The 14580-nt window shown below is 31.1% G+C and overlaps 1 protein-coding gene across 3 annotated transcripts in view; it reads left to right on the forward strand.

Annotated features, from left to right (window-relative positions):
• LOC139484874 (exosome complex component RRP43-like) overlaps positions 1 to 14288 on the forward strand; it is a 17196-nt gene extending 2908 nt beyond the window's left edge. The window contains exons 1-11 of one of the 3 annotated variants that reach the window (XM_071268892.1): positions 924 to 967; positions 2721 to 2757; positions 3467 to 3530; positions 4659 to 4732; positions 6186 to 6231; positions 7219 to 7324; positions 7668 to 7713; positions 11592 to 11688; positions 12389 to 12509; positions 13410 to 13513; positions 14155 to 14288. In XM_071268892.1, the coding sequence (XP_071124993.1) occupies positions 939 to 967; positions 2721 to 2757; positions 3467 to 3530; positions 4659 to 4732; positions 6186 to 6231; positions 7219 to 7324; positions 7668 to 7713; positions 11592 to 11688; positions 12389 to 12509; positions 13410 to 13513; positions 14155 to 14267 (837 nt within the window). In that variant the 5' untranslated portion in view covers positions 924 to 938 and the 3' untranslated portion in view covers positions 14268 to 14288. Of the gene's footprint in view, positions 1 to 923; positions 968 to 2644; positions 2758 to 3466; positions 3531 to 4658; positions 4733 to 6185; positions 6232 to 7218; positions 7325 to 7667; positions 7714 to 11591; positions 11689 to 12388; positions 12510 to 13409; positions 13514 to 14154 lie in introns of those variants that run through there. The other 2 variants (XM_071268893.1, XM_071268891.1) reach the window with 2 other exon arrangements.
• The last annotated feature ends 292 nt before the right edge of the window (positions 14289 to 14580 follow it).

Genomic DNA, 14580 nt, shown 5'->3' on the forward strand with positions numbered 1-14580 from the left:
GGTGTTTTTAAGCTCAGAATTTCAGAATTGATCCTTTCAGCATCCAGGAACTCTTTTTCAAAAAATTTCAGGATGTCAAGATTTTAACATCTTTAAATTTGGGACCTCAGGAATTTATGTTTTTAAGCCTGGCATTTAGGGGGTCAAGGCCCATCCAACCCCCCCCCCCCCTCAGATAATGGCAAATAATATTTTTGAATTAATGTTATTAAATTTATTAGATAGAAAAATAGAAAATGAATATAACTGCACATAAAAAGAATAAAATTATACTGAATTTGAATAAATATATGAATATAAGTTAAAAAAACTCAAGTGTGAAAGTTATTTTCGAAACAGATTTGTTTTTTTAAAAGATCTAAAACGACAAAAAGTAAAGTTTGACATTGTTTGAGTGTAAACACAATTTTAAAGTAATACGATAAAATTCCATATATCTAAAACTTGATGCATTTGATAATTATATATCTTTTCAGAACTCTGAATTTATTGTTTGCTTCTTCTAATGTTGCACTTGAAATATTTTAAAATATTCATGTTTTCATATATAGGTTAAAATGAAAATTAAGTGTTATGTATGATGAATAAATTTATATATATGAATAGATAATCTATTTTATTTATGATCATTAATGTTAAGAACTTAAAATGTTCTTATTTGGTTTCAGTTTTTCTTACTTGTAATGCCTTAATTAATTTTAATTTGACTCTCATCTTAAAAAATATCGTATATTCCATTATTACTTAATATCAATAATTATAATTAATATTTAAAGAAAAATATTCAAAAAAAACAACAGGATCTTTTCTACGAAACCGCATTTAAGGGACATGAGTAAAAATAAAACTGGTATTGAACTTAACATCCCTGTGAGTAATCAATTTTTTTCACCTATTGCGATAATTTCCAGATTCATTCACATTTTATCCCAGATCTGATGACATTAAATTATAAAGCCGGAGGCAGGTATGTGTAGCCTATGAAGGCCAATTTGGCTATGTGTACCCGCATGTTGGTACGCGCAGACACTGCCTTTATATTATCACTGAAGGTGTCAATTAACCTATAGGCTATACTTGTTAGGCTGACAGCAGTTCTAATGGAAACTCTTTAAATTAATATCTTTGGACATACTTTTATGTTTTAACAATCCAATGCTGAAGACCAGAGGTGCAAACAGTTTTTTTTTCCTGTCAGACATTGGGGCCTACAGGGAACGAAGTTTTGCCAGACCCATCACATTTCTGCCAGACCTATATTTTCACTCAAAATAATCTGGAAAAACTTTGTAATATGTCTATAAATAACAATGAAATGTAACTGTTTCCTGTTAAGGGGTTTCCCGAATTTTCCCGCTAAAAAGCACATGGCTTTCAACAATTGTAAACAAAGCATTCAATTTGTGATCATGGATTTACAGCTTTAATTAATTGAATTTGGATATAGATATTCAACTTAAGGTACAGTCAGGCAATGTTTTTACTTTTTTCTGGATTAAAACTAATTTGAAAGAAAAGTTTAAAAATAAAATATATTGTGAATATTCAGTGACCCATAGATTTTTTGAACTCTGCTACGGAGGTTAAAGTTACGTCATTTTTCAAACCAATGGTGTGTATTCTCTGTTACAACTAAACTGCGTTTGATATAAATATTTCAATAAATTAACGATGTCAAACATACGATTTCAAAACTGAAATTTATACTGCAAAAGGTTTTATTTTTATTTTTTAAGGAAGGATATTTGGAAGGTGTCAGGCTATAATAGTTATCATTAAAAAAGTTTGAACTCCCGATTTCTATTATGTAATCGAAGCCTTGAATGTTGTTCTATCTAATCATGCAACGTGGTTGTAAATTCACAATTTTATAAACAAAATACTCTGCCAGGACCGACGGGGAATTAAGTTTTGGCTGACCCAAGCAGACTAAAATATTGACGGCCATCAGGTCCTGCACAGCAACGAGTTTTGCCGGACCTGCATAAATTCTGCCCCTTAGGTCTGACAGGTCCGACGATTAGTTGCATCTCTGAAGACAATATGAATATTGCGCTTTAGGTTTTCATATTATATTAAAGTAACTATATATATATCTAGCAAGTGGTACAACTCATGTAAACATAAGCCAAACAATCTAGCAAGTGGTATATATATTCTTGTGTAACTTAACATTTTAAACTAAATTTGAACAGGTGAAAATGTATCCTTTTTTTTTTAATGTAACAGTTTTCTTTGCTTAGGCCAAAAAAAAATATATGTCTGTTTCCTGTTGTCAAAGCAAATAAATCAGGGTTGGTAAACATGGTAAAGGTCAGGATTTTTTTAAATTTTTTTTTTATAATTTTTTTCAGCACTCTGTTAGATTTGCAGTCGGTTCAGTGTCATATTTGGTCCTGTACCCTAAAATGAATTAATGTCTTAAAAGAAGCTTTAATTGACTTCTCCAGTGCTGACATTTTTTAAACCTTAATTGTAGCACATTTGTACAGGGAGCAGCCATTTTGATTGTTTGGGCATGGTAAGATACGGATCTGGATCAGACCGGAAACAATTTTTTTTTTAAAATTTAAAGAAAAAAAACTAGGGTCAGAGTTTTCAGTCAAGGTCGGCCGGGAACAGGAAACAGACATATTTTTTTTTTGGCCTTATGTACTTTTAAGGAACACTTTTGTCTATTAAAATATGCAGCTTATGAAAATAACAAAATTTAATTTCAGAACTGCAAGACCGGTTGAATATTACAGAAAATATTTAGTAAGTATTATATGATATTGTACATATTTATTTACAGAACTTGGTATTAAATATGATTTAAAATTTTTCATGATTATTTGTCGGTTTTTTTAAAAGTATAATAAAACCAGGCAAAAGGTGACTAACAGAAAAAGACACAACAATTACAACTTCTCAAATATGAAATCACTCTTTTCAGTAGAAAGGTAGAAAATTATGACACATTTAAGTTCATTCATCATATTGAAAAAATTGAAGTATGACTGTATGATCTAACAGGAAGTAGGTATCAGACAGAACTGAAAAGCCCACATGTCACAAAACTTATAACTGATAACTGTTAAGCTGCTGAACAATATCAAGTCATTCTAATTAGTTTCTGAGAAAAGTGTGACAGAAATATTTGTGGAGAGATGGGCAATAGAGGTATACAGTATACATCTACATTATTTTGAAATTGAATTAAAAAAAAAAATGTAATATGCTAATTGACATATGATGTGAAGCGAAACATAAATTCCTATCGGAATACCCTGTCCATACTTATCTTATGACTGTGCTTTATTAAGTTAAAAAAAAAAAGAATGATTAACTTCAGTAAGTAACAGTAAAGTGAAGATATATAACCTAATTGCCATCATTGGTAACATACTTTTTATGTCAGGTTTAACCTTTATAGCCCCATCTATATAAATATTTGATGTTTTTGATGTATGGTTGTTTTTATTAGGAACAAGATGTTAGACCTGATGGAAGAGATCTTGGAGAATTTAGAAGAACTGTACTAAACATTGGTTTGTAAATTATATCATTTGTTGTAATACTATTGTAATAATATTCATCATACATCTTTTAAATTTCTGATGGGGTATTGCATAAAACACATATTATTTGAGGATGGCTATGAGGGGTTGAAGGTATGTTTTATATAAGACTTATGACATGTATGAAGTCATGACCGATTTTGAAATCTTCAAAAGTTATTTGTATTGTGAAAACTATTAGGACTTCAATCATCCTTGTTTTATTAAAACTAGTACATGGCTGTCCCAAAGGACAGGTTTTTTTCTAGAATAGCTCTCAGTACTTTTTGGTATACATGAACTTGCTTACTTCTTACAATTGCAATCATTCATGGAAAACCGGTTTTAATTTATAAGGAAAGCAAGGAATTTGATAAATCTCAATGTTTAAGATGTACATGTATGCCAGGAAAGGTCTGCATATGGTTTAAATAGTGCAAGGTCATGTAAATTTTTACCTTGTTTTATTATTAGTTTCAAATTAAATTTATACCACAAGTACAGAGTTAAAGTCATATGAAACAAGTGACCGGTGAAAAGTAATCTTTATCCAATTCTTGAACCAACACATGTATATATCATAAACTGAGTCTTCTGTGCACGATTGTATCATTTTTTACACAACCATCTTGTATAATCGTCAATTTTTTTCTCTATCTGTCTGTATAATGAAGTGAAAATATGGCAGCTACTTAAATGTCGTGTTTAGAAGCCAAAGTTTATCGATTGACAACTTATAGTAAACAATCAACAATTAAAAGTGGATTTTGAGCACATGTTTAACATGTACAATCAGATAATAGTTTATTTTAAGGACAGATCATTACGTATTACGATCACCGAATTTTAACAATAGGGTCACGCTGAAGTAACTATGCATACGGAAAATATATCAGGGAATTGCTTTCTGGAAACATGCAATTCAAATAAAGTAAACTTCTTCTAAATATGAACAAATTCAAGAATGTTCTTAAAAAAAAAGTATATGTACGTGTACATAAGTTTTATAATGAAAACTATCTATTTAGTTATAAAAATCATATGCATTATTTTTTTTTAATTTGAGGTCTTATATGACTTTAATCTTGATTCCTGTATTGTGATATTTTGATACTTTAGGATGTGTGACAACAGCCGATGGATCTGCCCTGGTCAAGTTGGGCAATACTACAGTAATGTGTGGTATTAAAGCTGTAAGTACAGAATGAACCAAACATATTACTTGTTATTAAGCTAATCAGAATTAAACATCACATTCAAGATAGGTAGGTAAGAAAAATAATCATAGTTAGTCTGTATGGTTTGTTTTGTCTGCACAAGTAATGACTGGGAATATAAAAAATGGGAGAGTTTTCTAATTAATAATTGCCAGAATATGTGACATTGAAAATTAAACCACTGAGTGTAATTTCAATTTACTTGTATTTATGAATCATTTATGATGTTGGGTAAATGCCATAAGACAACAACCCAATCACACATGTATTGAAAACAAGATATTTTCGGGTCAGTATCTGGTCCTAACCAATACACATATGTCCATAGTGATGATAAATCTCTAATTCATTAATATGATTAGTTATAAGCAAGCTTCTCATAGAATGAAACGTTTTTATTTTGTGTACAGTGTAAATAATTATCAAAGGTACTAGGCTTATAATTTAATAAGCCAGACACACGTTTCCTATATAAATAAGACTTATCAGTGACGCTCAGATCAAAATAATTATAAAGCCAAACAAGTACAAAGATGAAGAGCACGAAGGACCCTTACATAATTAAACGTTGCAGTTCTTTGATTTTTCATATTTTTAGCTCACCTGACCTGAAAGGTCAAGTGAGCTTTTGTCATCATCACTTGGCGTCTGTCGTCCGTAAACTTTTACAAAAATCTTCTCCTCTGAAACTACTTGACCAAATTTAACCAAACTTGGCCACAATCATCATTGGGGTATCTAGTTTAAAAAATGTGTGGTGTGACCCTGCCAACCATCCAAGATGGCCGCCATGGCTAAAAATAGATTATAGGGGTAAAATGTAGATTTTGCCTTATTACTCTAAAACCAAAGCATTTAGAGCAAATCTGACATGGGGTAAATTTGTCTATAAGGTCAAAATATATCTGCCCTCAAATTTTCAGACAAATCAGACAACCCGTTGTTGGGTTGCTGCCCCTGAATTAGTAATTTTAAGGAAATTTTGCAGTTTTTGGTTATTATCTTGAATATTATTATAGATAGAGTTAAACTGTAAACAGCAATAATGTTCAGATAACCCCTTAAGGAGTTATTGCCCTATATAGTCATTTTTTAACAATTTTCATAAATTTTTGTAAATTTTTGTAAATTTTTAGAAAATATTTTCCACCGTAATTACTGGGTCAAGTTCATTATAGATAGAGATAATTGTAGCAAGAAGAATGTCTAGTAAAGTAAGATCTACAACACATCATGATCACCAAAACACAATTTTATCATGAATTTATCTGTGTCCATTGTTTAATATGCACATAGATCAAGGTGAGTGACACAGGCTCTTGAGAGCCTCTAGTTTTGGATAGAAATGCAATAAAATGAATGTTGAAAGGAATGTACAAATTTGTATCTAAAATTCATGTTGTATATAATTGATTTATTTGTTTTGTAGGAACTTTGCAAGCCAAAAACAGAAACTCCTAAATGTGGTTTTATAGGTAAATCTTTGCAATGTTGTATAATATAGTATAAAAAAATGCCGCAGTCTAAAATGGTAACAATAGAAATATAAAGTGAGAGCTGTGGTGTAGTGGTTAGTGCATCGCACTACTAACAAGGGTTCCTGGTTAGATCCCTGTTCCTTATCTGTCACTATATTTTCTTGCTGTTTCTTTGTTTGAGAAAAAAAGTCACTGTTTCAAGTTAACATTATTTTACATTTGTGATAACCACCTCTGTTGGATCAACTGAAAATTTGTACACAAGACAAAACACATACTTTGAATAAGGGTTGTTGACCATTAAATCGATTATAGTCTGCATGTATATCATAGATAAGATTAATTCACAATAGATAATAACATGATAGGTGTCCATTTGTGGCCTTCAGCTGTTGTCTGATCTTTGTTCGGGTCGTTGTCTCTTTGACACATTCCTTTAATAGTTCCATTCTCAATTTTACACTTGTAAAAAAAACTAAGAAAACACAAAGGAGCAATCAAATAAACAATTCAAAGAAAGGCCCCACCATGACTATTAGAGAAACGACAATCAACAATCAACAACATCCCTGGGTTTCATCACTTTCATGTATGTTTTATGCAACAGCTCATTATTTTTATATTGAGTAGAGAATGAAATGTGAGAACTGTTCCAATGCAAGGTTAAAGTCAAACAAACAAAGCAGTGTAACATGATTATATTTTCCAGGTAGCTATTTACAAAATTTAATTTTAACTGACAGGTGTCATGGAAATTGTCTATTCTGTAATATATGTTAATAGAGTGCCATTACTACTCTGATGAGTCGAGTTGCTAAAAAAATAATTCTTTGCCAAATTAAGTATTATACATTTTAGGTGTTTATTCGTTCTGACTCTTAGAGCTAGTATATATAGATCAGTTGATTTAAAGTATTTGTTCTATGCTTTTAGTGAATGTTAATAACTTAATATTTTACACTGATATCCATTCTTATTTTTCAGTACCAAATGTTGAATTATCTCCCCTTTGTTCTCCACATTTTCGCTCTGGGCCTCCAGGAGAACAAGCACAAGTGATGAGTCAGTTTATGTTAGAAGTTGTTAATCAGTGAGTTGATCTTTTAAATGTTTAGACATATATTATGATTGTTATAATGTTTGCACCTCTCCTTTGTTGTCATTGATTCTTTTTCCATGTGCTGAAGGAAATAAATATTTTCATCACACATTTGTCCAGTTTTGCATCACATATATATTTGGTCAGCATGTTGACAGTGAGATGTAATGTATTAGAGCTTTTCTGATCTATCAGACACACACTTCCTGTTTACCAAGTCATTGACTATAAAGTAAGGGCATAATTAGCATGATAATATGTGCAACCTCATGTTTTGTCATTATTTTAATAAAAAAAAATGGTTTGAAAATAATAAAGTTATTTTTATTTTTAGCTCAAAATGTGTTGATTTGGAATCATTATGTATTACACCAGGCAAGGTTAGTATCTTTACAAGTGATATGTATCTAAGTTTATTTTGCTAAGTCAATATTTCCACAACCTAGGAATCCGTTAGAATATTTGCTAATCTGCTTTGCATTAAACAACAATACTAAATTAGTGTTCATGTTATGGCTGGCTAGACCCTAGCTAGGAATTTCATCAGCAGTTGATAAATAGATATAATAATAAATATGCTAATAAAATTTGATTCTCAATACCAAAATAGTAGTTATAACTTAATTTTTGTTAAAAAAAATGATAAATTTTGGGAAACAACTGTTTTTGCTAGGATTTCAAAGAAAATTGATATGTAGGTATAATTTTCCATTACAAATTATTTCTTTTGTTAAAAAATATTGGTTGCCCACCATTTACAAAAGTGCAAATTCAAAGCTATAGTGCCTGGATTTTAACAAAACTTATAGTTATTGAGAACCCATCTTGAACTAATTCATACCTGTCAACCTGTGACGATGAAAATGCAGGTCATGACCTGCATTGAAGAATCAAATATCAGGTCATAACGCGTACGAACTTTTTCGAGCTGAATTTCAGTATTTATGGTACATTTTCTTATAATGTATATCAAGATACCAAAACATCAATGCATGTTCAATTTGTTAAGTCATTTTAAATCTTATTAAATATTATTTCATTGCACTTTTAAAGATTTTTATAAATTTGTGTTACTCAGTCTTATGTGCTTTACTTTTTGAGAAAAATACTACAATAATTCAATAATAATAATAATTCAATGTTATTCTTAAATGTTTGAGACTATTGATTATGTAGCCTTTAACCTTAACATTTGTCATTTAACAAGGAAATTAGATTATGATAAAATATAGTAATACAGTTAAAGGAAGTATCAATGTAAAAAATAATTTTCAACTTTTAAAAAAAAATTGTATAAAGGTATAAAAATAATGAAAAGTTATTTTTCAATATGTATTTGAATTTTATTATTATGATTTAATCTTTTTCACTCATAAAACGTAAATATATGGAATAATTTTGAATGGTGACAAATAAGGGGAAGTAACTCTAGTTCAGTTTGTAAACCGGTGCAATTTATTTATGACCTAAAGCTAAGGTAATTGGTGTTAATTAACAGTGTGTTTGACACCAAAGCTGTTAAGTGAAGCCATGCATTTAATGGGTCACTTAATTTGACAGTTTACATAGCTAGATGAACTTCCTGTTCATGGAAGAATTACGAATTTGCCGGTATTTCAAAGGAATATTACTTATGAAATCAATCTCAAGGCTAAAAATACGGGTGAAATCGGGTCATTTTCGGAATTCCCGGGTTATTTCAATGACCCGTCGGGTGTTCCGGGTGATCCCTCAGAATTGTGAAAATCTCGGGTCACACCCGCAGAATACGGGTCAGTTGACAGGTATGACTAATTATTAATGTCAATTTTTGGGATACAAATGCTTTCAAGCAATCTATAGACTTATACGATTGGCTTAGGGTGTCATGCCCTCACGTCAACCGTTTTATTCTAAACATTAAGGAACATCTCAGATTCTTATGATTGTCTTGGTTTAAAAGGAAAAAACAAACAAATGGATTGAACTTAAACAACTTTCCTATAATGTTCTTTTCATAATCTTCATGTTTGATATTTCCCTTGACTTATATGCGTTTTTTTAACAACACAGAAAATCAGAATTAAGCAATATTTATATTTAATGTTTTTATAAATTTAGAAACACGTCAGAGGGAATTCCCCAGTTGTTGTCGAGCCTGCAACTTTTGTTGCAGAAAGCTCGACATAGGGATAGTGATCCGGCGGCGGCTACGGCGGCGGTGTTAGCTCACTTCTTAAAAGCTATATATTTTAGAAGGTGGAAGATCTGGATGCTTCATATTTTGTATATAGATGCCTCATGTTACGAAGTTTCCGTCATTCACATGTCCAATGTCCTTGACCTCATTTTCATGGTTCAGTGACCACTTGAAAAAAAAGTTCAGAATTTTTGTAACATTGAACTCTCTCTTATTATAAGTAATAGGATAACTATATTTGATATGTGCGTACCTTGCATGGTCCTCATTCCCGTCAGACAGTTTTCACTTGACCTCGACCTCGTTTCATGGATCAGTGAACAAGGTTAAGTTTTGGTGGTCACGTCCATATCTCAGATACTATAAGCAATAGGGCTAGTATATTTGGTGTATGGAAGGACTGGAAGGTGTACATGTCCAACTGGCAGGTGTCATCTGACCTTGACCTCATTTTCATGGTTCAGTGGTTATAGTTAAGTTTTTGTGTTTTGGTCTGTTTTTTTCATACTTTATGCAATAGGTCTACTATATTTGTTGTATGGAATGATTGTAAGGTGTACATGTCTAGCAAATGTCATCTGACCTTGACCTCATTTTCATGGTTCAATGGTCAAAGTTAAGTTTTTAAGTTTTGATCTTTTTATCTAATATTATATGCCGAAAGTCAACTATATTTAGTGTATCGAAATATATTATGATCTATATGTCAGTCCCGCAGGTTTTATTTGACCATGACCTCAATTGCACGGTTCATTGGACAGTGTTAAGTTTTTGTGTTTTGGTCTATTTTTCTTAAAACTATAAGTAATAGGTCAACTATGTTTGTTGTATGGAAGCATTGTTAGCTGTACATGTCTGCCTGGCATGGTTCATCTGACCTTGGTTCATTTTCATGGTTCATTGGTCTTTGTTTAACTATATGGTTTAATGTTAAGTTTATGTGACAGTTGTAATAACGCTTTATACTTAGGACTATCAACATAATATCAATGATTAGTAAAGAAGGCGAGACATTTCAGTGTGTGCACTCTTGTGATAAAAATGCGAGAGTTCTCTGAATTCCGATAAATCTATTTCTGTCATATAAGAACTGAAGTGGAGTTTCTCTTATATGTCACTGTTATGAAACTGATATTTGATAATGTACTTCCATAAAGAAATAGAGAACCATCTAGGTCATTTAATTAATGTACGTTCTTGCTACAGGGTTTGTTTAGGTAATTGTGCGCATGCATATAGTTTTCTCGACTTCAAGGGGTTACTCTGGATTGCCCACTCAATTGACTAATTTATAACACATGGGATCCTTTCTTTGTCTATCTGCTATTGAGGGTTATTGTTGTTGCATTATTTTAAATCATATGCATCATTTAAATTAAAATAAATGTAGTCCACATCGTAAAAGTAACTACAACACCCCTTCAGGCGAAATGAAGTCTTCCATATTATCGTTTCGAGTTGTCTCCCTTCCAAAAGAAACTTCCGTGAATTCTGAATCAAAACAACACGTTGAGAAAAATAAACTTGTTCTGTCAATAAACATCGTATTATATTGAAAACGATTTAAACCGAGGAATGTGTACGGAAAGAAGTCATAATCACTGACCCAAAGGAAATTAAATATTTAAAGATTTAGGAATGGGGTTCCTCCTAGAATAAACGTAGGAAAATAGGTGATACATGTACATGTAAGATACGAGGTGAAATACCTTCTATCACTCTGAGTCTCAGTGACTGCTGAGGAAAGTAAACTTAGAATTGATAGTACAAAACTAAAACACAATAGGCCTAAGAATATTGTTCACATACTTTTATTGGGGATTGGCTATTTTTTAACTATTTAGATTACATATATTTTACATTTTACATGTGCAGTTGAATTATTTTTGAAAATAATATTATCCAGCTACATGTATACATGTGTCAATGAAAACAATGGCAATCGTATACCTCAGAGCAATCTGCTCTTTGATTAGGGAAATTTGACTTCCTATGAAAATGACTTGTTTTGTATGGATCAGCCTTACACAAAAATGTGAAAGCAGGCCCTTACTGACATGTCAGATTTGTATATTACAGTTGGTGTGGGTATTGTACTGTGACTTGTTATGCTTGGACTATGATGGTAATGTGACAGACACTTGTGTGTTGGCATTGTTAGCTGCACTCAAAAATGGTAAGTAACAAAAGTTATAACATTACAAAATTATTTTTTTTTATAAATAAAAAAAGACTAGTAATAGGTCATATTTGAAAATTCTGTATACAACCAACTAAGACTAAGAGATTAAGTGCTTTTCATAAGGTGATTGCACCTGTCCATTGTCGAGGCAGTATTCCCTATCCCTAGATCTCTATTAAACCTGAAGTTGAGCATCAACAATCAGTCAGTCTTAATTATTTTTTGGGTAATTGAAGTTCATAAGTTGTCTAAATAATATTCAAATTACATTCAAATCACATCTCAATTATAAATCTCTTTGTAATTTCAAGTTATTATAGAAATAAGAGTATGTGGTATGATTGCCAATGAGATAACTATTCACCAGAGACCGAATGACATAGAAGTAAGCATCTATACATCACTAAATGGCCTTCAACAATGAGCAAAACCCATTCTGCATAGCAAGCCATTAAAGCCCGGAAATGACAAAAGAGAAAACTTTACAGCCTATATGATGGACAACCACTGAATTACAGATTCCCTGACTTGCTTACTCCAAAGCATTGCAGGCAATTACAAAATTTAAAAAAAGTAGCAACATTTTACCATTTTACAGTCAGGACAATTGTATGAATCAGTTAATACCTTTAATAAAAAATATGGTGTGGAATTTTATATCTATTCATTGTTTTTCATTCCATTTTATATTTAGTATGTTTACCAACTATCAGTATAAATGAAGAAACAGACAATCCTGAGACAGACCTAACAAAGAGGGTACCATTACCTATATCATCACAACCTGTATCGTCTACATACGCTATATTTGATGAGTAAGTGGAATAGGTTCATACAATTTTTATTATTTTTTATATATCTCGTAGCTAATGCCCCTTTAAGTGATTTTGGCTTTGGAAAATTGAAAATCATCATTTTAAGATCAAAGGAAACACCAGAATCACTTAGATAAGTGATAACTGAATTTATTTAATCACTGACATGTGTGATAATGAAATCACTTGTTTTAGTTGTACCCCTGAAGTCTGTTGGAAGATTACTATGTTTTGTTTCTTTAGATTGTTCCTTAAAATATATTGAAAGATTTGAATTATATTGGTGATTATGAGACAGTTTACCCTTATGACGTCCTTAAAAAAAAATAATTGTGATTTCTAGGGTTAAACAGAGTCAAACTTGTTCATGAGGTTTTATTTTTGTGTTTTTCTTTTCCTGATTCTTATCTTCCTTAAAGAAAAAATATCCTCCCAAAATAAACTCCAATTTATTAAAACCTTAAACTTTACAAATGACATAATTAGTAAACGGAACAGATCTCTATTTCATTTTGAACAATGACTTCAAAAGAGTTTTGGAGTGATATAAAATGCACCATTATTGTTTAAACATTTAGAAGAATTCTTGTTGTTGCATTTGTAATAATTTAATTAACAATGGCAATGATGTGAGACATGACATCATGTTAGCCTGTGTTAAGAATTAGTTTGATTGATGGTGTTTTAACGCCTTTTTTGGGCTATTTCGGGGAGGCCAGTTTTTATTAGTGGAGGAAGAGCAGAGAAAACCAACCATCTTCAATAGAAACGTTAGAAATTAGAAATGTGACAGATAATTAGATTTAAAGAAAGAATTTGTATACCTATTTCTTGAGGTTGCCATTGTTATAGATCAGATAGTTGTTTGTTTGTATTTTTATATTGATTTATAAATTTCAGTAACATCCTGTTTGTTGACCCCACAGCGGAGGAAGAGAACTTAGCAACTGGTATTGTAACCATAGTAACAACAGATGATAAATTATGTCTAGTTCACAAACCTGGTAATTAATTTTTAAGCAACCATCAACCATTTTACTGATTTTGAAAGCTCAAAGATGAAAATTCTAAAAATAAATTGATGAATTTTTTACAGATATGTTTGAAAGAATACATTACCCATACCACATCTTCCTATATTCATTAACAATTGCTCTGCAATACAAATGGATTTTTTTCTGTAAGTGGGTGATGAAATTAATATAAACATTATCATGAAATTTTTTTGGTGCAGTATAGTGAAGCTATTACATGTACCAAAGCCATCCAATTAATAAAATTTATCTTTTTTATGACCCACATAGGGGCATTTTGTTTATTCGTGATATGATCTTTCTAATTTACATGCCAAATTAGAGTGTTTACCTCAAATACTTGATCCACTGAACATAGAAAATGATTGTGCATGCGGGACATCCGAGTACTAGTATGGACACATTCTTGTTTTATTAAGGTTTTGCAAGGAAATTTTTTGAAAATGATGTGACTCTATGCAGATAAAATGTAACCAAAAGCACTCTTTAACTATAAATTAACCATCAATTCAGCAAGTTTTTTTGTTTTGTTTATATAATGTTTTTTTATTTAAATGTTTCCTTTTATAACCATGTGAGCTGTTTCTAAATATGAATATTTCCATTTGTAGGTGGTAGTCCATTACGTCCTGAACAGCTGACCAACTGTTTTGACAGATCATTTGACAGAAGTAAAGAAATTAGTAGACTTATTGATGAAACAATACACAGTATAGATAGATGAAATAAAATAGTTGTGTTTCTACATTTACTTTATTATGGTTTGAAGGAAATTTGACATTGGAGGATGTACTGTGGATTTATTTATTTTCGTGTGTACCAATTTTCATGGATTGAGGAGCAATGGTATTTTCGTGGATATTGGATTTTGTGGTTTTGCCAATCTCTGTATACATTCTTATAGAAATTTGTAGTTGTTGTACTTTAGAATTCCAGGTTCCTGGGTAACAATAAAATCCACTTAAATTGGTATCCAACGAATAATAATGAATCCACAGTATTGATTGTTTGTTGTTGTAAGTTAAATGTTGAAGGCA

This window comes from Mytilus edulis, chromosome 8, assembly GCF_963676685.1.
Source record: "Mytilus edulis chromosome 8, xbMytEdul2.2, whole genome shotgun sequence".
Lineage (NCBI taxonomy): Eukaryota > Metazoa > Mollusca > Bivalvia > Mytilida > Mytilidae > Mytilus > Mytilus edulis.